Source organism: Cyanistes caeruleus, chromosome 3 (assembly GCF_971803275.1).
Source record: "Cyanistes caeruleus chromosome 3, bCyaCae1.hap1.1, whole genome shotgun sequence".
Classification (NCBI taxonomy): domain Eukaryota; kingdom Metazoa; phylum Chordata; class Aves; order Passeriformes; family Paridae; genus Cyanistes; species Cyanistes caeruleus.
The window spans coordinates 81,243,246-81,265,343 of NC_141703.1; the positions used below are offsets into that span (position 1 = coordinate 81,243,246).

The 22,098-nt window shown below is 45.6% G+C and overlaps 1 protein-coding gene across 2 annotated transcripts in view; it reads left to right on the top strand.

Moving 5' to 3' along the window:
• The window catches only part of ME3 (malic enzyme 3), a 117,744-nt gene extending 102,107 nt beyond the window's left edge, over positions 1–15,637 (top strand). For both annotated transcript variants that reach the window (XM_086882194.1, XM_086882193.1), the window contains 7 exons: positions 10,116–10,213; positions 11,381–11,494; positions 12,165–12,270; positions 12,840–12,982; positions 13,838–14,011; positions 14,433–14,531; positions 15,352–15,637. In XM_086882194.1, coding sequence (XP_086738320.1) covers positions 10,116–10,213; positions 11,381–11,494; positions 12,165–12,270; positions 12,840–12,982; positions 13,838–14,011; positions 14,433–14,531; positions 15,352–15,513 — 896 coding nt within the window. In that variant the 3' untranslated portion in view covers positions 15,514–15,637. The remainder of the gene's footprint in view (positions 1–10,115; positions 10,214–11,380; positions 11,495–12,164; positions 12,271–12,839; positions 12,983–13,837; positions 14,012–14,432; positions 14,532–15,351) is intronic.
• The last annotated feature ends 6,461 nt before the right edge of the window (positions 15,638–22,098 follow it).

Sequence of the window (22,098 nt, forward strand, 5' to 3'; positions counted from 1 at the left end):
TTCCTATCTGACACAAGGAGTAAGATCCTGGTTTGGGGAAATATGGTTGGTGTAGTGGAATGCATGGACCTGCTCAATGACATTTTCATGATGAGGGTTTAGAAGCAGAGAAGCTAAAGGCATTTCAGGGAAGGGCAGATGGATACTCCTGTACAAAAAAACACATCTTTGCCACCCCCAAACACTTCAGTGGAGAGAGAAGCACAGAAAAAGAGAACCCAGGAGATATGTTTTTGAACTGAAATACTGAATGGGGGAGCCAAGCACTCAGACTTTTCTGAAAATAAGCAGATAACAGCCATAATAAGGCTCCCTCTGAAAGTGGAAGGGGACTCAGCAGTCAAAAAGAGGCCAGGTGATGTGGCAGATCAGGGGCCTGGATGTAGGTTTTCTTGGCAGAACTGGAGTGAATGGCAAAGTTTTCTTGGTGAATTGGAAAGGTTTCTTTGATAATAGAGAGAAGAAAAAAAGACTGTTAAAGCTAAACTGCAGATTCTGAGTGGGAAGCATGAGACTATTTTTTATAGTTTTCTTTTGGCCATAGGTCATAGCTGAATGCCCCAGACAGTTTCTGGTAATGACTGCCCAAGAGCAGCAAACCACATCCAGGAGGATGCTGTAAAACAGTATTGTCATAAAATGGACCTTATCTGATTCTCTCCAGTTAGATGCATGTCACAGTGCATGGGAGATGTCAAGTCTCCTGAAAATTCTTTCAAGTCCTGCCTTTTGAAAGAGTAGGATTTTACCTCTTTGTAGTAAAATATGGTTATATTCTCAAATAAAACATTTGCTGGCACTGGTTTCTCTCTAGCAGATAAGTAAAGAAATCCTGCTGAGCTTTTGCATAACAAGCAATGAGTCAAAGGAAGCAAGCACCTTTTTTATGGAGCTGTCCGAAAGGAAAGGGAAATCCAAACCTGTAGTGTTGTAGTCAGAAATGAGTTTTGAGGACCTTTGGAATGCTGAAGTAATGTGGATCTACTCAGTTAACTCTGTCTTGGAGTCATGTCAGAGATAAAGGAGTTGAATCTGGGATAAGCAGTCTGATTTACCCACCCTAATATATCCCTCTGTATCCTCAGATGATAGGAGAAAGGTAGGAAGTGGTATTTTTTCACTTACTCCCTCCTGTTCTTTGGGTTTACCTTAGACTATCTCTTTTCTAACATGCTGATGCTTCATGACTTACCTACTTTGAAAAGTGTTAGAGTTCAGTGTAATCATTAAATGATTAATGAGAATTATACAAAGCCTTATTTAAGCATACCGGATCAATTTTACTCAAGCAAGTCAGGAACAGACCTTCTGAAGTCTGAATTATTCCAGTTTCTGAGATGGCAATGTTTTAAGTATGTTGAAATAAAAACACATCTTAGGCACAAACAGTGCAAGGTAGATCAGCTATACCATCCAGGTAGAGCTATACCAATTTAAACTCATTGATCATTGGTTAGTGGGACTCTGGATGCAGTGTGCCTACACATACACACCCAGATGAGATGAGGGAAAAAGGTGTAAGTTGCTTCCCTTAAGATCCTTTAGGCATCCCTGTTGTTGCCTTAGGGCCTACATAAAATGAAAAACTGTTTAAAATATTAATATCTACTTTTTCTTCCCCCCCCCCCCCCCCCCAATTACTGTATTTCCAAATGCATCCTAACCCCAGAGAATGAAGGTCACTCAGACCCCTTCCAGTTGGAGCCAGCCTGCTGATGCTGAGTGGGATGCCAGACAGGTACCAGCAACAGGGACGAGGTGACATTAGCCTGGGAGCTCTCAGGAGCTGGCTTCCAGTGCCCGTTGCTTATTCTGAAAGCCATCAGCCTGGGATTTAGGCAGGAGCTGGCTCACAGTGCCCACGTGTGGGAGCTCCCTTTGAGGGAGTGCTTCTCCTTCCTCTAAGGGGATGATGACATCAGTCCTTTCCCAGCTCTGTCTGGGTTCATGCAAGGGGCAACAGCTTCAATTACAGCTCTGAGGGAGAAAATTGATTGTCACTTCTTCCTTTTTCCCAGTAAAGTACCAGGGCAGGCTCTGAAGCACATAAGATTAGAGGTACATGAGAATGCTTTAGCTCCTGCTCTTTTTCTTCCTCCTCTATCTTGGCTCCACTTAATTGTTCACAGTGATAAACAGAAAGTAGAAAACTTTAAAGTCTTACAAAGTGGTCAAGTCTGGTGAATCCTTGAAGCAGGCATCTCTGGATTCCTGCTTCATACAAGAAATGACATAAAGCCATTGAAGACATTATTTTGGAAGGGACCTCTGGACATCAGCCAGCCCTCACTCAGGGTGATTTCAGACTTAGATCCAAGTTTTATATTAGTTCAGATTCCTCAGAGCCTTGTCCAGCCAAATACTTTGCAGTATATACAAGGATGGGTATCCACAATCTCTTTGTGCTACCTGTTCCAATGTTTTCTTATCTTCCTTGTGCATTTTTTTCCCTAATATCTAACTGGAATTTTGCTAATTGTTCATTGCCCCTCATATTTCTTTTCTACGCCTCTGAGAAGAATCTGGCCTCTTTACAAATACTCCAGCCAGTGCTTGTAAATAGAAATTAGATGCCTTCTTAGTCTTCTCCAGCCCTTTCAAACCCAAGCTCCTCAGTCCTTTTTGTATACCATGGTCATATTTGTGTCCCTCCTCTGGACTTCTTCCAGTTTGTCATTGTGCTGAAAACCACAAATGGGACATGCTTGCCTAGGGATGACCTCAAAAGTACTGAAACAAAAAAAATAACCACTTTTTTTGACCTACTGTTGATACAGTCTAGCAGGCTATTGGCTTTCTGTGCCATAAGGGCTTATTGCTGGCTCATCTTCCACTTGCTGTCTACCACGACCCCAAAATTTTCTTCTGCAAGGCTGCAGGACTTGGCATTTGCCTTCGCTGACCCTCATGAGGTTTTCTTGAGCCCATTTTTCCAGCCTGCTGAGATCCCTGAATAACTGTCGTACTACCACTGTATCAGTCACTATCCCAAATTTGTAATCATCCATGAACTTTATGGAAGTGCATTCTGTTTTATAATCCATATTATTATAAGAATTTAAATAGTATTGGCCTCTTTGTACCACTGACCACAAACCTTTAAGCCTACCAGCCCAGCCACTTCTTCACCCGTTTGTTCAGTCTGTGCCTCTCCAGTTTGGCTACAAGGATGTTTTGGGAGATTATTTCAAAAGCCTCATGCAGATCAAGGAAAGCCCCCAGTGTTCTAGTTCCATGATGAGAACTTTGGGCATGCAAAATTACAGCATCTCCATGAACTTCTGCCTATTTAGCAAGGATTGTTCAAGAAACAAAGTCCATGAGACTTGATGAGATGCATCTTAGGATTCATCTGAGATATGTGGCCAACAGCATTACAAAGACACTCTTTGAAAGGTTATGGTAACTGAGGAGATTCCTAATTCATGAATAAAAGACAAATGTCACAACTATCTTCAAGAAATGCAAGAAGAAAGATCCAGGAAATTTTAGCCCAGCTAGCCAAACCACAGTACCTAGGGATTGCAAAGTAAGTCTTCTGGAAGTGCACCTAGGAACATGAAGGTGAACAAGAACAGTATGGATCTCCCAAGGCAAATCATAGCTGACCAACTTAGCTGCCTTTGAGATGTTTACTCAGTACTGAACAGCAGAAGTAGTTCTGCAAGTTTAGTCAGAATTGAAAAAAAAAATGAGGGAATCTTTAATGTGTTACTTAGTTAATTGTGTTGGATCATGTAATTCAAAAATTTTTCACACATACAGGCAGGGCACAGAGAACAGTGCACAAAAGCATAAAGCCTATTATCTAAAGTAGTCTATGGGCAATGCTCAGGGTCCCCCCTTCCACAAAACACCTCTGAGTCTTTTCCAAGTTATTAAAGCAGTCATTCCCTATGGTTGTAGGATGTGTGACTGCTGATGGTTCTCAAAATATCTCTTGACCCACCAACCACCTTTTCTCATTATCCTAGCAGATAACCTTTCCATAACCTTCCCAAGACACTTCAGGAAGCAGTGCCTGGCCTGAAGCAACAGTGCTCCAGATCTCAGCTGAGGCATGATGTGTCACTGAGCTGACTCCAGTGCCACAAATCTGATCAGCTTCAAGTTGGAAATCAATCATGTGCAAATGAGGCCTGTTTCACAGGCACGTTTCCATGTGCTGTGAGAAGCAGGCAAAGTGAGAGTTCTTGGCTCAGCAGTGACTAATTTCAGCAGATTAAAATGGTACAGTATCTTACTTTGTTGTTTCAGCTGGCGTGGAAAATGCATCGGTAATTATCACAGGAAGCCAAGGAGGGGGAAGCACAAAAGGAAGGGAGTGCGGTGCGGAACGGTACCGCACTGTGGAACAAAGCAGGCAATGTCTTGCCAGGCAGCCCCTGAGCACCACGCTTTCCCTGGGGATTTACCCAGCCTGGAGATAGATGTGAAGGTGGTCTCAGTCCTGTAGAGGCTCACTATGAACAGTCCCTCTGGACCTGCTGTGCTCCACAGCAGAAGAGGCTGCTGCATTTCCCCTTGGTGCTGTGTAAGGGCCAGCTCCTGGGTTTGTGTTGAATTCACGCACTGACTGCTACAAAAGCCAGAGCAGAACAGTATTGGACTCCAGGCTGTAAATGAGCCTCAGTTTCTTTGGCTTATTAGTGCAGCACTCTAAAGATCAGGCCCATATCTTCTGTCACTTTTGGGAATTGTTATATTTGTTTCCCTTTCCTTTCCTGCTTTTCTTGTTTTCTGTTTTTCTCATCCACTGTATGCCATTGCCAACTTCTTCTCTGCTGTGAAGAACAGCACAGGTCACCTCTGTGTTAAGCTGTCTGTGATCTTTTAAGTCCAGGCTGAGGAGGCAAAATGAACAGAAGAAAGGGCAGTGCTCTGACCTGGTTTAGCTTGTTGGTATGCAGGAGCATGCACAGAGTCCCCAGTGCTGCGATGGGGACAGGGATGCTTTCTTGCAGAGTGCTGGCAGCTGCCTGATGGCCTCTGCCCGTGTGTGCTCCTCAGGGGCTCGGCCTGCGTTGGCACAGCTGTTGGAGGCTGGCACTGCACAGGCAGGAGGGAGGGCACTGCTGCTGTGGTCAGAACCCATCATTAAGGTTATGCACAGTATAGTCCAAGCACTTTACAGTGGAAGGATTAAAAGCAGGAACCTAGAGATGGCCTCATTAGGCTTCACCATTGTCAGGCAGTTCTTCTTCATGCCACCATCAATTCTGGGTCACCCTGAAGAGAGCAAGTTCCATCCTGTGCATCAATGCTTTGTATTTTAGTCCTCTTCTTGTTGACTAACTCTGCACCGTTTCTAAGTTTATTTTTTTTAATGTCTTACAGAGGCCCTCTGGGGGAAGGGTAACACTAGCCCTCAGCCATGGAGGGGAAGACCTTGAGCTACAAACATTTTGTCAGTTTTTTGCTCCAGCTTTGTTGTGTTTGACTTTTGAGTATGCGTTTGGAGTGGATCTGGACAAGCTCCACTCTGCTTTCCAGTAATGGGCGGAACTGCTGCAGGGAGTTAATGTGAACCAGAATTTGGAAAAGCCCTAGGCTTCCTCCTCATCCATAAATTTAGATATATTTCCTTGGCTGCCCTTTGCTGGAGCTGTTAAACTAGAATTTGCTGTTCCCTGGGCCCTCATATTGGCATGGTTTTGACAGGGCAAAGTGTAAGCAGGCAGGTCAAGAGCAAAAAATAAAAGATCAGGCTGAATTTGGTCATCTTTTCCACCAATGTACTGTGGAGAAGAGGGGCATCACTCACACAGGTGTTGTGTAAAGAAACAGGCTGTGGTGTAGCTGCACGTTCCCATTGCTGCTGCTATTGGAAACATTCAGCATGGTGGTGATGCTCAGGTCAGCTCAGTCAGCTCTCCTGAGGTGGGAGGACAGGTGACAAGACAGTGTCAGCATGAAAGGACTCCTAGCCCCAAGCACCCCCATGGTCCACACTCTCCCCCGTGTCCCTTGCTTAGCCACTGGCTGCTGGCACCCACAGCACAGCCTTGACCTCGGCACCGGGCAGCGCTTTCCCCAGTGACTCGTGCAGTGCTTCCTGTGACTCCGTGTGCAGAGCTGCTGGCCCCTCTGCCTGCCCTCCCCTCTCTGAGGAAGGGTCAGGTTCCCGGGAATAGGAGTTTGCTGCAGCCTTTCCCATGCCATGCTGCAGAGCAGATCCTTTCCTCAGGTTATGCTCCAGTGTACCTCCACTGACATCTGCTGGGGCTTGTTCTCACTTGCAGTGTTACTAGTGGAACATCAACCCCACAGGTTTTTCCTTAATATTTTACAATATTCTGAATATGCCTGAGTGCCAGAAATTGCTTCCTGCAGAGGTGGCCATGTTCCTGAGTGTGCCTTAGTTCTAAATATCTCTTTTGATACTGGTTCTGTTGCTGTGGACTTCCCAGAGAGGTCCTGAGGTCTGCTTGCTATTATGTTGATATCATGTTTAGCACTTACTTTAAGTCTTGGATAGACAGGATGGTTTGCAAGCAGTTTCCTTTCTTCTCTCAGTACCCCTCCATATCTCACCTCAGATACAGACCAGCCAAGCTGGCTAATTACTTAGGGAAGCAGTTATCCACAATAGCAGCACTCATTCTCTTTGGAAAACAGATTGACCAACATGTTGAAGAATGGCTGGTTTTTTCTTGCCATAGTGAGGAGATCCTCACCCCAGTCTGACTTTGTGATTCTTTTAGAACCGAAGCACAATGATTAGCCAATTTTTTACATGAACCAGCTGTGAACTCTTCTCCACAGAGATACTCTTGTTCCATGCTCAGAAATTGTAATTATCAAAGAAAAATATTGAGCTAAGGCCAAGGTACAGTAACTTTATTACTTGAGTAATGGGGGTGAGATGCAATTTGGGAGACGTGGAGGGATTAGAAACACATTGGAACGAGAGGAGGATTAGGAGTGGCAGAGCTGAACAGACTCCTGCTGTTAGTCAAACTGCAGTACAAGTGCAGGAGATGAGTAATGGCACACCCAGTCCCACAGGTCTCTGCTCTGCAGATGGAATCCATGCCCCCTTTCTTTCCATACACACCACTTGTCAAATTCCTGCTAGTGACACCTTTAAAAAGTACCTCAAGTACCTCCCTCTGTTGATTCTCTCAAGAGCATTTCCCACTTAAATGGGTTTGCAAATACCAGCCATTTGTCCCATCAGACTTCCTGACAATCGCAGGGTATAAAGCAGTTTTGCCTGGGTCAGGACCAAGAGAAACAAGATATTTCTCCAGTTACATTTCAGTTTTTTCAATACTTTCCAGGCATCTCTCACTGCTAATGCTGTGACCTGGCACTTACACCATCACACTGTAATGGTTTCACTTCTGGTCTTTTAACTTTGATCAGTTCCCCACTCCCACCACACAGGGATTTGGGGATTTCTGTGCAAAGTAAGCCTTGGAGTCAGTGTGTGAACATGTGTGAGTGTACACATAGATGTTCATATTCTACTGCATGTCACAAGCTTGGCATTGCTGACAACTGGGGGACCCTGGTCTCTTCCCATTTCTTTGTAGTTCAGAGTTACAGGGTGGAATCTCCTCCTGCACAGATTAGATGTCCGTAACAGAAGTGCCTACATGTCTTCCAGTTACCTTGTCTCTCTAAAAAACATGTGGTAGTAGTGACTCTTCTAGGGTGCATTTCATTTGACTCAGTTCAGGTGGCTGCTTTAGCACGAGCATGAGCAGGATCATACACATTTGTTTAGAGTCCCATCTTCAGCATCTGTTGTGGCAGCATGCCAAGCAGTCCTGCTGATTATGGACTCATCATAACACAGAGAATGAGCATGGACTCGTTATGTGACACCCATAAAACACAAAATCTAAAACCTAGGCAGTTATCCAATGTTCTTTTAAATTTCTTGGATGCTCATTATCTTCCTCTGTAATTTTCCTAGTCCAGTGGAATTTCACTAGGCAAATATACTACTCTAAAGAGAGTATTAAAAAGTAGATATTTAGTGCAGGAGGAGCAAGAGGAAATCCTTTGTACACTTCCTTCAGTTGTGTGACATGTTAATACTGAAGCAACAAGGCACTCAGTGGCTGGTTCCCTCCCCATCACCTCCCTTTTAAACTGACTGAACTCAGATGGTCTGGGTCAGGAAATGTAATGGTAAAAACTTTTCTGAGCTGATGAAGGGAATTCATCCTCGGTGCTGAAGTGAGTGTCTCAAGTGATCCATTGCAAGAAAGAAGCTGACAAAGCTATCAAGCATCAGTCTAGTCTGTTTCGTGTTTAAGGCATGAATGCTTGCAGTGCCCTCATTAATTCATGGATGCCTCATCCCTGGAAGTGATCAAGGACAGGTTGGATGGGGCTTGGAACAACCTGATCTAGTGGAAGATGTCCCTGCTCATGTCAGGGAAGTTGTAACTAGATGGTCTTTGAGGTCCCTTCCAACCCAAACCATCCTATGGTTCTGTGAAGTGATGCTGCCATTCTGTACCAGTGTGCCAGTGTGGATACCACATCTGCTGCAGGAGGGTGGCTGCTGTCACCTCTGCTAAACCTGAATCACTCTCAAGGGAGGCTAATTATTAGCTTTTGGAGAACTAAACTCATATGAGTTATAATCACAAAATATTTCACATTTTATACTGACAAATACTTCTGGTCTGGCCTATAAAGATTTTCTTTGTCAGGGTAGTTTATATAGGTTCCCTTAACAAAGTAAGTCATGCCAATAAAATTAGTTCTTTGGCAGAGTACTTACATTAGATTTTCTGCTTGCTAGGAAATGATAAGAATATGAATCATTCCCCAGGGATATACTAACAGATTCCTAGCTTGCCTGTGGCTTTTACACTAAAGAAAAAGAGCAGGTAAAGCTGAATTTGTTTTCTGGGTCCTTCAGAGAGGAGGCAGCTCCATCTGCTGGTGTCACTGCTTGTGGTCATCTGCTCAGCAGCTGCTGTTTCTCAGCCAGGCTGTTGCTGATGCCTTGCAGCACCCCAGGCCTAAGGAACCTGCAGGGAACCTCAGTGAAGCACCAGCTACTTGAAACCCTGAACCACTGGCTGATTACATAGACAGCAAAATGGGAAATGCTGGAAATTGGGTGAAATCAGGTGTATTAGCCTAAAGGTGCCTGCCCCAGCCATGACCACCCCCACAAGACTCGTTACTTGTGGTCTCCCTGATTTCTCACAAAGCTTCTAAAGATGAGAATGAAGAGACCGGCACTAGAACTGGGAACAGATCAAAACTAGGGCATATCCAAACTGATATTCTTTCAAATGCTAAGGAATAAACCTAATTGACTTTATGATCCTTATGGGTCCCTTCCAATTTACATATTCTGTGATCAAACTTCCTGCTTCGCTCCCAGGTCCCCTTGCATCCAGCTTGCCCAGGTGAGCTGAGATACTGCCAGTGCCTTACTTGATTTATTTCCACCATATTCCTTCACCTGAGACAGGACATTAGATGAATGTTGCATGTGATTTATATGTGAGTTATGTGGGGTAAAGGCAGGTTATTCAGTCTGGACATTTGCCCCCCTTCATGCATGGAAAGCTGTAGATACCACAGTGGCTGTAACAGCAGGACTCTGCTCCATTTACTGCATTGTCTCTCACTAATCTGGGACCAACTTCTGTTCTCAATGACTCCTTGATGTTTAGCAGCAGGATGTGATGACTGTGAGTCAGGGTATCAAGGTGTTAGAGGAGTAAAAAAAATGGTGATGCTGGGCTGTGAAGGCAAATAGGAGAAGAGGATGGTAATTCCATGATCACAGAGGAGTTTTTGACAAGGGGACCCAAGTTCAAACCACTGCTCTGCTACAGGGATCTTATGTGACCTTAGAGAAGTCAGGTGCATCTTAAACCCTTGCAAGTTAGGTATAAACTTTTCCTGGAATTCAAGGATTTGGTATCCGTTTTACTCTACAGGGAGGAAAATTTGTGTTCTCCAGCCTTGCAGGAGAATTCGAATGTTAATATTTCAGCATAGGGAAGGCACTCTGATCCTTCAGTGACAGAATCTAAGAGAATGATTCCTACCACAAAGTTTCTGACAGTGTATCTGCAAGGTAGACAGTGCATTTGCCAGGATGTCCATCTCATGGTGTTTCTCTCTTTCAGGCACAGCATCTGTTGCAGTTGCTGGCATCTTTGCAGCCTTAAGGATCACAAAGAACAAGCTCTCTGACCAGAAGTTTGTTTTCCTGGGAGCTGGAGAGGTAGGAATGTTCCTGAGCTTGTACCTTAATATGCTCCATCTTCTAATTTAGAGAGAAAAAAGTCAACTATGAAACTTCATGCAAGGCTTGGTTTCATGAGGACGACGCACAGAAGCACGTTCCTTGTCCCTGGGAAGGATTGGGTCCTACAGGTGGATCTTGCTGCTGTGTGGAAGTTACCAACAGTCTTCCAGTGATTTCTTGGCCCACAAGTCCTTGGCAGATTCCATGGATACTACAAGACTGCCCATGTGTCAGTGGGGCTTTAAGTACCTCTAGGGAAGTCCCTTATGAGGCAGGAATATTAAGGAGGCTGGTTTGAGTTCATAGGGTTGATGTCTAGGGTAAACCATAATTTCTTTAGCAGCAGAGTCCAAAGAACTCAGACTCAAAGAACTGTAAGAACACAACCTTTCTGTCTGGAGTCAATCATAGTGCTCCGTGGCAGAAGCCAGGTTGCCTGTGTGGTGCCTTGCTCAAAGAGAGAGGAAGAACCCTCCAAAGCCTGGTCCATGGACTAAAGGTGTTGGTCCAGGACTTGTCTCAGCTCTCACCCACCTGTGAGACTTTGGGAAGGTCTGTTGCTATTTGTCTATCCCTCACTGAGACAAAGATTGCTCTCTCTCTCTCCACCCCTGCAAGCAGACATGTCTGTGCTGGTCACCATGTCTGTGGCACAGAGTCCCCCTCCTGCCTTCTTAGTCCCCATCTGGGCAGGAGGGCCAGGCATGGCTGTAGGACCAAACACACAGCATGTCCAGGACTGCTTTCCCATGCAGGAATGGGAGAAGACTTTCCTTATGGCCGTATTTCAGATGCAGCAGTCTCATTCAGCTTTGAGTTCCTCTGTACTGACATTGCCACCAGCACTTTTTAAGTGTCTGCCTCTTTTCCTCCCCTGCAGCAGCTGGTTTAAATTAAGGAGACAACCTCTGCTTCTTCAGCCTCACCTGCAATCTGCTCTGCTGAATGATTGTTAGGGTTTTTATTTATGGTAGCACTTACAATGCTAAAATCAGCCCTATGCCTTGGCATTGCACAACCCTTGGAGCAGAAAGTCTCCCTGCTTTGTGCAGTGCTGGGGGATGACCCAGCCCACCTCTCATGTGCAATCTTCCCCCAAAAGATAATGATATCCCATTGAAGTGTTTATATACTGTGTTTCAGGCTGCATTGGGCATAGCTCATCTCATCCTCATGGCCATGGAAAAGGAAGGAGTTTCACGAGAGGATGCCATAAAAAAAATTTGGATGGTGGACTCCAAGGGACTGCTTGTGAAGGTGAATTTTCTCCAGAACTGGAGACTCCAGCTCCACTCACCTGCCTTCCATTGTCAGCTAGAGAGGCCAGAGGCAGATACCTTGGACCCCTGTTCAGCCCTGAAGTAAAGGCTGCAGTTTTATTGGTGTCAGCATTGTTGCTCCTGCTTTCAGAGGACTGGGTCTCATGGTGACAAGTGTGCCAGCAGCACTGGCTGCCCTAAAGATGACACTTCGGGCTAGGCCTCTCAATTGGAAGCATACCCTGCTGGCCATGGCCTCAAGCAGTGCTGGAAGTCTTGCCCATCATATGGAGTATTACCACAGCAAAATTGTGTCCTGCTCAGTGACCCAGCTTGGTCTAGCTCAATTCTTCACTCCCTGTACCCCCAGGGCCTCTGCCCATGTCCCTTCTCAGACTGGAGGACACTTGTGCTTTATGTACAAATGAATGGCAACCAGGTTCTTCCTCCGCACAGTCAGTGTGCTTCAGTGGGTGAGAGGAGCAGAGGCCAGCCCAGTGTGACATTACACCAGCCACTCAATGCCTGACTGGCTGATGCTGGGGTCCTGCTATGTGGAAACTGCTTTAGGTAGAGGGCTGAGAGATGAAATGAATTGAAGATGAGTTACTGTGTTATGTGTCCACCTTTTGCCAACAGACCAAAGTTTGTCTCCTTTTTCCTTACAGGGCAGGAGCCACCTGAACCATGAGAAAGAAATGTTTGCCCAGGACCACCCCAGTGTGGACACACTGGAAGAGGTTGTGCAGAAAGTGAAGCCTACAGCAATTATAGGTGGAGTTCACCTAATATGACCTCTTTATGTCAATTCAATTCTAAGGAGAGTTTCTGTCTCTTCTAGAGTCTCCTTTTGTTCTCCTAGTCAAAACAAAATGAACTTTTTTTCACCTCCATTTTGTTGGTTGAGTTCTCCATATTCTTTTTTCATTAACTATGGGGCACAGGCTTCCTCACTTCTGGAGCTGTAGGAGTTCTTTCAGAGCTGTAGAGGGAGGTGCTGGAGGAGGCAGGATCTGGGGCTCTCAAGCAACAAACTTGGCCCTGTCAAGCTGGGCAGGACGAGGATGACAACAGGCACCTCAGGAAGGCCTTTGGGAGTCAGAGTGCTACAGTAAGGTTGTCCAAAACACTGGTGCCCACTCTGCCTGGAGGAGCAGAGGGCTTTATTTTGAGACGGGCTTTTAATCTCATTGTCATATGAGAAAGCAACATTGCCACCTGCATCTCCAGAGATGAAGCTGGTTCCCTCCCACAGTTCATTCGCCAATCCCAGAGGGACTAGCCCAAAGCACTGGAGTCGGGCAGTGGGAAAGCACCGCCTCACTCTGCTGTTGCTGTTCCAGGTGTCGCGGCTGTTGCAGGAGCTTTCACTGAGAAGCTGCTGAAGGACATGGCAGCCTTCAATGAGAGGCCCATCGTGTTCGCCCTGAGCAATCCTACAAGCAAAGCGGAGTGCACAGCAGAGCAGTGCTACCGCCTCACCCAGGTACCGCTCGGCACAGGGCGCTCGGGGCCTGGCTGTAGCCAGGACAGCCCAGCGGGGCATGCTGGCAGACAAGTGACAGCCTGCATAAATTGAAATAACAGACATTGGAGCTGGTTGTAAAGAAAAGCTTCCGCGCTGTCCGGAGGGTCGGGAGGTGGGGCTGAGATTGCTCATGCACTCTCTGTCCTTGCACGTTTTCAAGACTGGACTGGGTAAAGCCCTGAGCAACCTGGTCTGATTCCATAGCTGACCTTGCTGTGAGCAAGAATTTGGGTCCCTACCAGCCTGAATTATTCAGTGATCTTCTAAAGAAAGTGCTTGCCTCCTTCACCCACAGCTGTCTGAGATGTCCCATCCTGTCCTCTCCAGTTTCTGTCCCCTGTGTTATGCCAGCCTAGTTGTTTGTGTAACTATTTCATCACCCAGCTTAGACCCAGTGTCACTGAATTACAGTCATGTGGATTGACTTGGCTTGAGAGAGGAGCCCTTGTCTCACTCCTTCCTTTGCCTTCCCCACCACCTGCCCATGGCCAGTACAGTCGCACAGCCACAGACTTTTATCCCACACAAGTCTCCACACTCCCTATATGGTTGATGGAAAGACTCCTCAGCAAAATCAGAACACTGTCAGTACAAACACATGCTCAGTGCTTGGAGGCCCTTTCCATGGCCCTGATCATGGCTCTGGGGAGGTGGGTCCTCCTAAAGTGTCTGGTGGTTCTGGTGGAGATACCTCTGCTGATTGAGGTTTCACAACTTTGTCACCAGCATCCCCTGAGCACAGATCATGATGAGCAGCAGAAATCAAAGACTCTTCTTCCAAATCTGAATGCTTTTTTCTTTCTCTTTGATCAGGGCCGGGGAATATTTGCAAGTGGGAGTCCATTCCCAAAGGTAACCCTGCCCAGTGGACAGACCTTCTTCCCTGGTCAAGGAAACAACGCCTACGTCTTTCCAGGAGTAGCACTGGGAGTCACTACCTGCGGGATCCGGCACATCTCTGATGAAATCTTCCTCATCACAGCAGAGGTTTCCAACTGACATTTAACTGATACTGTAAAAAGATGATAAGAGGCACACCTGTCGACTTCAGGTGTTTTAAAGAATCTGGCCCAGGACAATGCATGGAGGGGAAATGGCTCAGCCTCAGCAAAAAACTGCAGCTTTCTCCTGGCTCAGGGAAAGCTCATGCTTCCATTACACCTACAGAGGTGCAGGAGCCATGACAGGGTTCTCCTTCTCCACACCTGCTGCCCTAACACAGCACTTCCCCACTCTGGCTCCAGTCTGAAGTCTGTGATGAAATTTGTGTTTGAACAGGTCACAATTCCCACTCAGGACCAGTCCCAGCCCTGCTGCTGCTGAGGTTTCAGCCACATACCATGTAACGTGAGAGAATGTGGGATGTGCTTGAGACTGTCTCTATAAACTACCATCCTCTTCTTTCTAGACTATTGCTGCTGAGGTGACAGAGCAGAATCTTGCAGAAGGAAGACTCTATCCCCCCTTGGGCAACATCAGAGAAGTGTCTCTCAAAATTGCTGTGAAAGTGAGTATTTCCATTCTTATCTCCACTTTTCATGGTAAGGAGGGCAGAAAATGCTCCGGAATCATTTTTGGTATGTGTTTTTTAAATTCAATTTATTCTAAAGTCTAAAGCAGTTATTCTCAGGAATTATTCTGGCCATACTTGCTGCTTTGATTTTTTCCATCATAAAAACCCATATGTGAAAAATACATTCTTATTCTGGGTGCCTCACAGCTCACAAAGCTCTGCTTTATTGCTTGAAGCTGTGAGTCTTCAGCACTTCAAAAAGTGAGATTTAGAGTCAAATTCAAACATGATTCAAATTACCAAAAGATTTTAGGTTCCAAATTGCTATTTTGGAACCTTTTCTCCTGTATTTAGTAGGGACCTAAGTATATAAATAAATACTATTCCAGATCTGGACTTGTCCAATTATGGGTTTGGTTCCCTGTATACATCAGATCTGTAATTCAGAGACACACACTGAGAATCTCCTTGGCCTGCTCAGAGCTGCTGATGGATGCAGAGCACAGCTAAGGAGCTTACAGGTGTGAGCAGAGCTGGCCAAAGGGCTGCTCTCCTTCTTCACCTGCGCACCCCAACCATTCTGCCAGGCCACAGGGGTGCATTTCTCACCAGCCACTGCTTGCAGGCAGCTTGCATTCCCTCACCCAAGTGAGGGTGAAGTCCAGTTGGCTCACAAAGAGAAAAAAAGAAAACAATGTACAATTCTGAGAGGAGGAAAGAGGGAAAACACAGACAGGGCCAAACTGCAGTTGGTTTCAACTTCATAACGTGCCAGCATTGTTTCAGCAGCTCATTTTGCTTATCTTTTTTGCAGATTGCTGACTGGGCCTACAAGCATGGCCTTGCTTCTTGGTACCCTGAGCCAGCAGACAAGGAAACCTTTGTGAAACAGCTCATGTACAGCTCTGACTACGATTCATTTGTTCTTGATGACTACGGGTGGCCCCCCGCAGCCATGCAAACACAAAATATATAATGTTTTGTGAGAATTGTTCTCTCTTTTTTGCCATCGGTTCCTGTGGCCTGTGGCCTATGTCATATATTGCTGATATAACACACCTCCAGGCTTGCAGAATGATAAAAGTAAATGAGTCCAAGTAGTTTTTTACTTGCCACTGATTTTTGTTTGGGGGAGCATGTCAGAAGGGAATAAAATGGAGTCCAGGGTGGGCAGCGGGTACTCCAAGGAGAGAGACAGACTGCAACCCATCCCAGTCAGTCAGCACTGCTGATTGCTGACTGCTTAACATACTGCCTGCTCTCAGCTGCCTTGGGATAAGCTACCTGGGCCACCTCAGAAACACAGAATCCCATTGATACTGGGAATGCCCATAGGAAGCTTGAATCCACGTGGCCATCCCTCACACATGACAGCCACGCTTTGCCTGTGGCTCTCTGGATGTAGTGGGAGTGTGTGCATTCCCCTGGGAGAGTTGCACACTTGGGAAACACTGCTCTTTTCTGCTCCTGAAGTCCCTGATGTTGGGGAGTCTCAACCAACCCAAACTGGTGTATGGGTCACACAGCCTGGCACTATCATCTGCCACACCCCATAGAAACAAACCCCAAAACCTCCCTCAGCCCCGTGGCGACAACAGACCCCCCCCTCCCCTCCTCAGTTCATTTGGCCCTTCAAGAGAACAAGAGTGAGGGGACAGCCAAGCCAGAGACCAGGACGCCCCCAAAACCACATAGAGGCATCCATCCCGTTGGTGCAGCTCCTGATGGACACTGCTAAGGGCTCCCCTGGGAGTCCCTGTGTCACAGAGTTCCAGGGAGGCCTCCCCCAGCCTTGTGACAATTGTCATGCCTTGCTGAATATTAGCCCAGCAGGATGGGTGCTCCTGACCAGAACTGGGAAAGAACAGAGGGGTTGCTGGCAGCTCTTCCAGCACACACTCCCTGCACTGGTGGGGCTGAAGGGAAGGTGGGGCCTGGGGGAGCAGAGCAAGTTGGGTGGGAGCCTTTTATGGGGACATTATGCCTGCCCTGAGAGTTCCTTGCCAAAGCCCAGGGCCCTGTGTTGCCACCGTGCAGGATTCAAGGGAACCACTTGAGGGCTGCAGAGGACTTCTATGCACAGCTTTTCCCCAGCAGAGAAGGTCCTGCCGGCCGTACCTCTCATTTTACCAGGCACTTAACCAGAGGCAGTGAATTTTCTTTTCTTGTCCAGTCTTGTACAAAGAACTCCCGCTGAGGGAATACTTACTGAATACTTACTGGAGTTGGAGTTGCTGCGTGTCTGCCCTACAAGGAACATCAGCTAGTAAAAGAGACTAAATTAGTGTAGGGAAGACTCAAGTCGAATAGTGTGGGACTTCTAGCTGCTGTGCTTTGTCTAATTTAAAGTAAGGATATTTCTAGCAGCTCGTTTTGGATTTCTCTGCTCCAGGATTTTCTATCAGCAGCAGAAAAAGTCTCTATTCTTAAATTACTTTTTTTTTCTTCTTTGAAAAATGAGGTAATTTGAAACCAGTGATACAACTAGCATAAACACAAGAAAAAATATATAAATACAGGTAATAATGTATATTTATTAATACCTGTTTCAAGCTCAGAAAGGATTATCATGTCATCCAAACACAATACCAAGCCTAGCAATTTCCTGATATATGAATTACTTCTGCCAGGAAAAACAACTTTGCTTCTCTTTGCCTCATCACTCATGTCTCTCCTCTTATATAACAAAATTCCATCTTATTTATAATTCCAGTTGGTCTGGATTAGCCAGGTAGCATTTGTCCTGTAATAAAATGTATTCTTCCTCCCCTGGCAGGGCCCATCTATTGGCCAAGACAGCCCATTGCTTGGAGTTGCCACAGGCTGTAGCACTGGCTTATCTCCAGGGGCATCCAGGAACCAGTGTGTGGCTCTGACAACCCAAGGGGCTCTGGACAATACTATAAAAATAAATCATATTGAAGTCAGGGCCATCCTCCTCTGGCCTGACTTTTTACTTCAGCCCATGTGCCTGGTGTTCTGTCAGCTGCCTCTAGGTGTTAAGGATCATCTAAGCCATAAAAGGAATTAATCACAGACTTTAGGAAAAAAGGATGTCTGGCCATCACTTTTGTATTAGGAACACCAGGCATGTTCTTACAAGTAGCTGCCCTAAATAAAGCCTCTACCCTTTAAGTCTTGTTCTGAGGCTTCTTCCTCACAAGCCCTGGCTTCATGTGCAAATGGGAGACATTTGTTTTGCTGGCATTTCAAGGGTGTGATGACCTTTCCATCCTGAAAGGAAAATCTTGATAAAATCACTAATTAATGGCTGAGCTTGAATCATTTGTCCCAGATATGTGGATAAACAAAGAAGCTAAAGGTCTGGCTATTAAACAGGAAAGAAAGGTTTTTCTTCATAGAGCGAGCTGTTCAAATACCTAAAATGGTGGTAATTGATTTATATGCAATTATTGGAGTGCACAGAAGCAATTATAGCTGTTATTTGAAGCCCAGTTCTACTGTGAGGTGTTTCTATGCAAAAAATTCCTTATTAGTTACCCACTGATGAAAAATGATGGTAGAAGGATGGAATTTCTCCTCGTTTAAGCTTCAGCAAAATTTACTCCTCTGATCTTTGCTTTCTGTATCTTGAGAATACCAGGGCTGTTTACTCCAAACCTAACAAATCTAGCTGACAAACCTCTGGCAGGGAAGAGACTGCTGGCATGGGAGGGGATTTGACCACAGAACTGTAACACTGCTGGTATAATTGAAACAAGATCTGCCAGAGTCCAGCCCAACCCGTAGTCACCCAGGCTGTAATCATACAGCCATGATGAAATGAGCCATGGGGATCAGTCCCTATAAATTTCTCCTTTATCCTGTGGTACAGAGGAGCCTGTATCACATCCTGCAGTTTCTAAAGAAGGGACAAAATCTCTCCTGTGACACCATCATTGGTCCAGCAGCTTCTCAGGCAGGATTGTTCTGTTTGAAGAGTATTGGTGACAACATCAAATTAAAAAACATTCACTGAGCTTTCTCCACTGTGGAGGTACAGAGGGTTGAAGCTGTGGGCCTCTATCTTTTATGAAGCTGAACAAAAAATTAGTAACAATTATGCCTAGCTTCTCCAAGAGAGAGCAGTATGTATTCCCCCATCTACAGCTACCAGTAAAGTGATTTGTTGCCCACTGTTCTAGGTTTAACTCACTCCCAGTCTGACAGCAGATTTGCTTCATGTAGTTGTGGCTGAAATGGCTGAGCTGAGCTCCAGCCATTCCTGGGCTAAGCCAAACTGCCCCCACTTCACTCCAAACCCTCCTTGAGGATGCACTTGGGCACTGATCACAGGTTGTAGTAACAGAGGCACAGGTACAGTTCTCTTCAGCATGTAGCTAAGGGATGGCACCTACAGTAAAGAGGACAGAAAATGGAGACAGTCACCTCTTCATCTGGCACAGCAGGATTTGCCAGAATTTGTTCAGCAGAGCCCACTGAATGAATTACAATTAGCTGCTAAGGCTGAAGCAGTCTAAAATGCCCACCAGGAGACATCCTAGCACACAAAACATGCACTAAAGGCACACCAGAACCTGTTACTACAAATCCTGATGCCTCTCCTCCCTCCTTCAGTTCAGACCAGTCCACATTTTCTTATATGCCCAGTGTTGTTGGGGAGTACCTGGAGGGAGCACAGGGTAAATCCTGCAGTTTTAGCTGCCTCTGGGAGGGTGACACATACTGTAGAAATTGTTTCCCCCGTTTCAGTGGAGGAAAGGTGAAGGATCATTTGGGAAATGCTGCCTATTCTTCAAATCCCACACTGGCCAATTCAAGGAATTAAAAATACATTCCACTGACAGCAGTGCAGTGACATTGAGTCTGTGATCTGGACAACTGTAGGTCTGTGGACCATAACAACCCTAAAAAATATGGCTTTGACCACACATTTACATTTCATATGGAGGGGGTCCAAAAAGCATAAAAGCCTAAAAACCTGCAGGCTGGTGAAGTAGTTCTCTGCCAGGAAGGGGATAATCAGGGTTACAGTGAAGTACTGAAAAATATTATAAAACACCTTCACCTTTCAGCAATCTCCTGCCAATCTTTACCCCCACAGAACAGGGGATACATTGTAATACACTCTCTTTTTATCTGCTTATGTAGATGTGTTACAAATATAACTGGATTTTAAGGGAATGTTCACCAGCCTCTTTGACTGACACAAGGCTATCCTAAAAGCATTCCCAGCTCTCACTTCATATAGTCAGGCTTGTAGGCTTGAACTCTCACAGTCTCATCTGAATTTCTTGCACATCCCTACAGAATTGCTCCACCACCTTTTTCCTCCTGTTGCCAGTAAGTGCAGAATGACCTTCAGTTTTTGCACTGTTGCCAAAAGCAGTTTATTTAGAAAGTCAGAAAACAAAGAGTTTACAGTAAACTTCTGTATCTTTCTCACTAACACTTTGATCAGCTATGTAAGCTCAGTAAAGATGACTCATCATCAACGGCCAGGCTGTACTAGAGCATTCCCAAGCTCAGGCCATGAAATAGTTAATGAGCCTGCTTCAAAACACTTTAAAACAAGGAATCTTTCTGCTTTCAGAAAGTGGCTTTGGAATAGACCCAGACCATTTAAGTCACAAAATACCGAGGCACAGTAGTAATTATTCATGGTGAACCCTTACTTATTTGTCAGTAAATCACCATTAAGAAAAGGTTAAGATTCCCTCATTTAAAATGAGAATCAAGTCATCTCCCTTTATCATCTTTGACTATATATGAAAAATTAACACATGTATGCTTACCCATCAAAATCTCCAGTAATGTCAGGCAGTATGTGTAAAATACACAAGCAATAAAATGGACTTTAGTGTATCTGAGAAACTCAGTGCAGGCTTTGTAAAATTAAACAGTTTTGGTAGTCTGACCTCGATCCAACCAAACAGAACCCGTTTCCTATCAAAGGGACACGCTTCTTTTAAGACAGAAGAATCAGCTTTAGTCCTTAGGGACAGACTTCTTATAAAAGTGCATAAAGAAACCCCAAAATATCTTGCTCCATTACAAAAGCTTTTATTCTTGCAGATGCTTAGGATGATGATCTTCAGCGTTTCAGAAGAGAAAACAATTTCCCAAGGGTCCTTCTGAGTGAGACTATTAGGTGATGTTTTCACTGCCTGCTCTATTCAAGCTGGGGGGAACAACCCAACAAAAAGAGCCCACACATGCACAAAGGAGATCAAAAATACAGCCTCACTAGATGGCAACCCCTGGGCTCTTCAGGTGCCCTCACCACCTCCACAGCGGGGAGAGGGGCTCCAGCACTCCTCAGGAGTTACACAAAAGTTCTTTGTTTGGTCTGTGTTGTGGGGGAAAGCTGTTTGTAAGCTCCTTTCCAAGCTTATCAGACTTCCCATGCCAGGTACTCCTCAAATACAAATGCATCCTCTGGCAGCAATGTAACCATACTTTTGAAGAGCTCTGATTTCTAGATATCCTTTTTTTTTTTTTTTCTTTCAGTGCAAGCCCCTATAATCTGAACATCCTCCTTAAGGAACTACAGCAGGATAGAGGTTAAGCTGAAGAGACTTCTGCAGCTTCTGCTCAGTCAGCTTGATTCCCAGAGCCTGACCCAAAGTTCTTGCAAGCCCACAAAGAACCTTCCCCACCTGGCAGCCCTGGGAATGGGCTGCCACCCCAGCCTTGGATCAGCCCAGCTCTGCTGGCACCCTCAGAGCTGCTTCTCCCACTGGTTTTAGACAAGGTCTAACCCAAGAAGGCCAATTGATGCTCAGCTTCTGAGCACCACAGGTCACCTTCTACAAGGCAGAAGAGCACCAAATGAGCAAAAGCCACCAGCTGGTTGGATTTGTGGCCCTTCAGGGCTACTTGGAATAAGAAGGTGAGGTCTGCAGGCAATCAGACCCAGTTTGCAATGTCTATCCCAGAACTAATTCCTGAAAGCCTCTTTTTTACTTTTTCTGAGCAAAATCTCACTGACACCTGTGAGACAGCTGACAGGACAGCTGTTATAAAGTCTTCAGGATGAAATCCCCAGTTCATACACATTTGCCTACTGAGCTTATGAGATAAACCCTAAAAAAGGTGTGTTTGTTCCTTAGCAGAGACCAGTGCATTATCAGCTCTCCCATCATTTGCCCAGCCTGCTGAAACAAATCTTAGGTGCACAGCTCAGGGGAGAAAAGCGGGTACTGAGATTGTTAGCACAGCACCATCAGGCTGAAATATTCTGAGCAGCTGCCAAGACATGCTGCAAATTCACATGCTTGAAAGCAGGAGCTAAACAAACAAAAAAAATGATACAATGCATCCCCACCTGAAATAACCCCTCAGCTGGTCTTGCCCAGTCTCAGATGCAAGTTCTGCTGGGAGCTGGCAGTGTGGAGCTCACCAATGCAGACTGGGAGGTTTGCCAAACTGAAGAAGGCAGGACAGAGCTGACAGAGCAGAACATTGTCCCATCATCAACACCAGCAGCATGGCAGGATTAACCTAATTTGTAGCTACCTTGGCTGGACAGGCTGCCCATTGATCCCCATTCTCGAGAAGCTGAGTGAAATAAACTGCTGCAAAATAGTTCTTGAAAAGT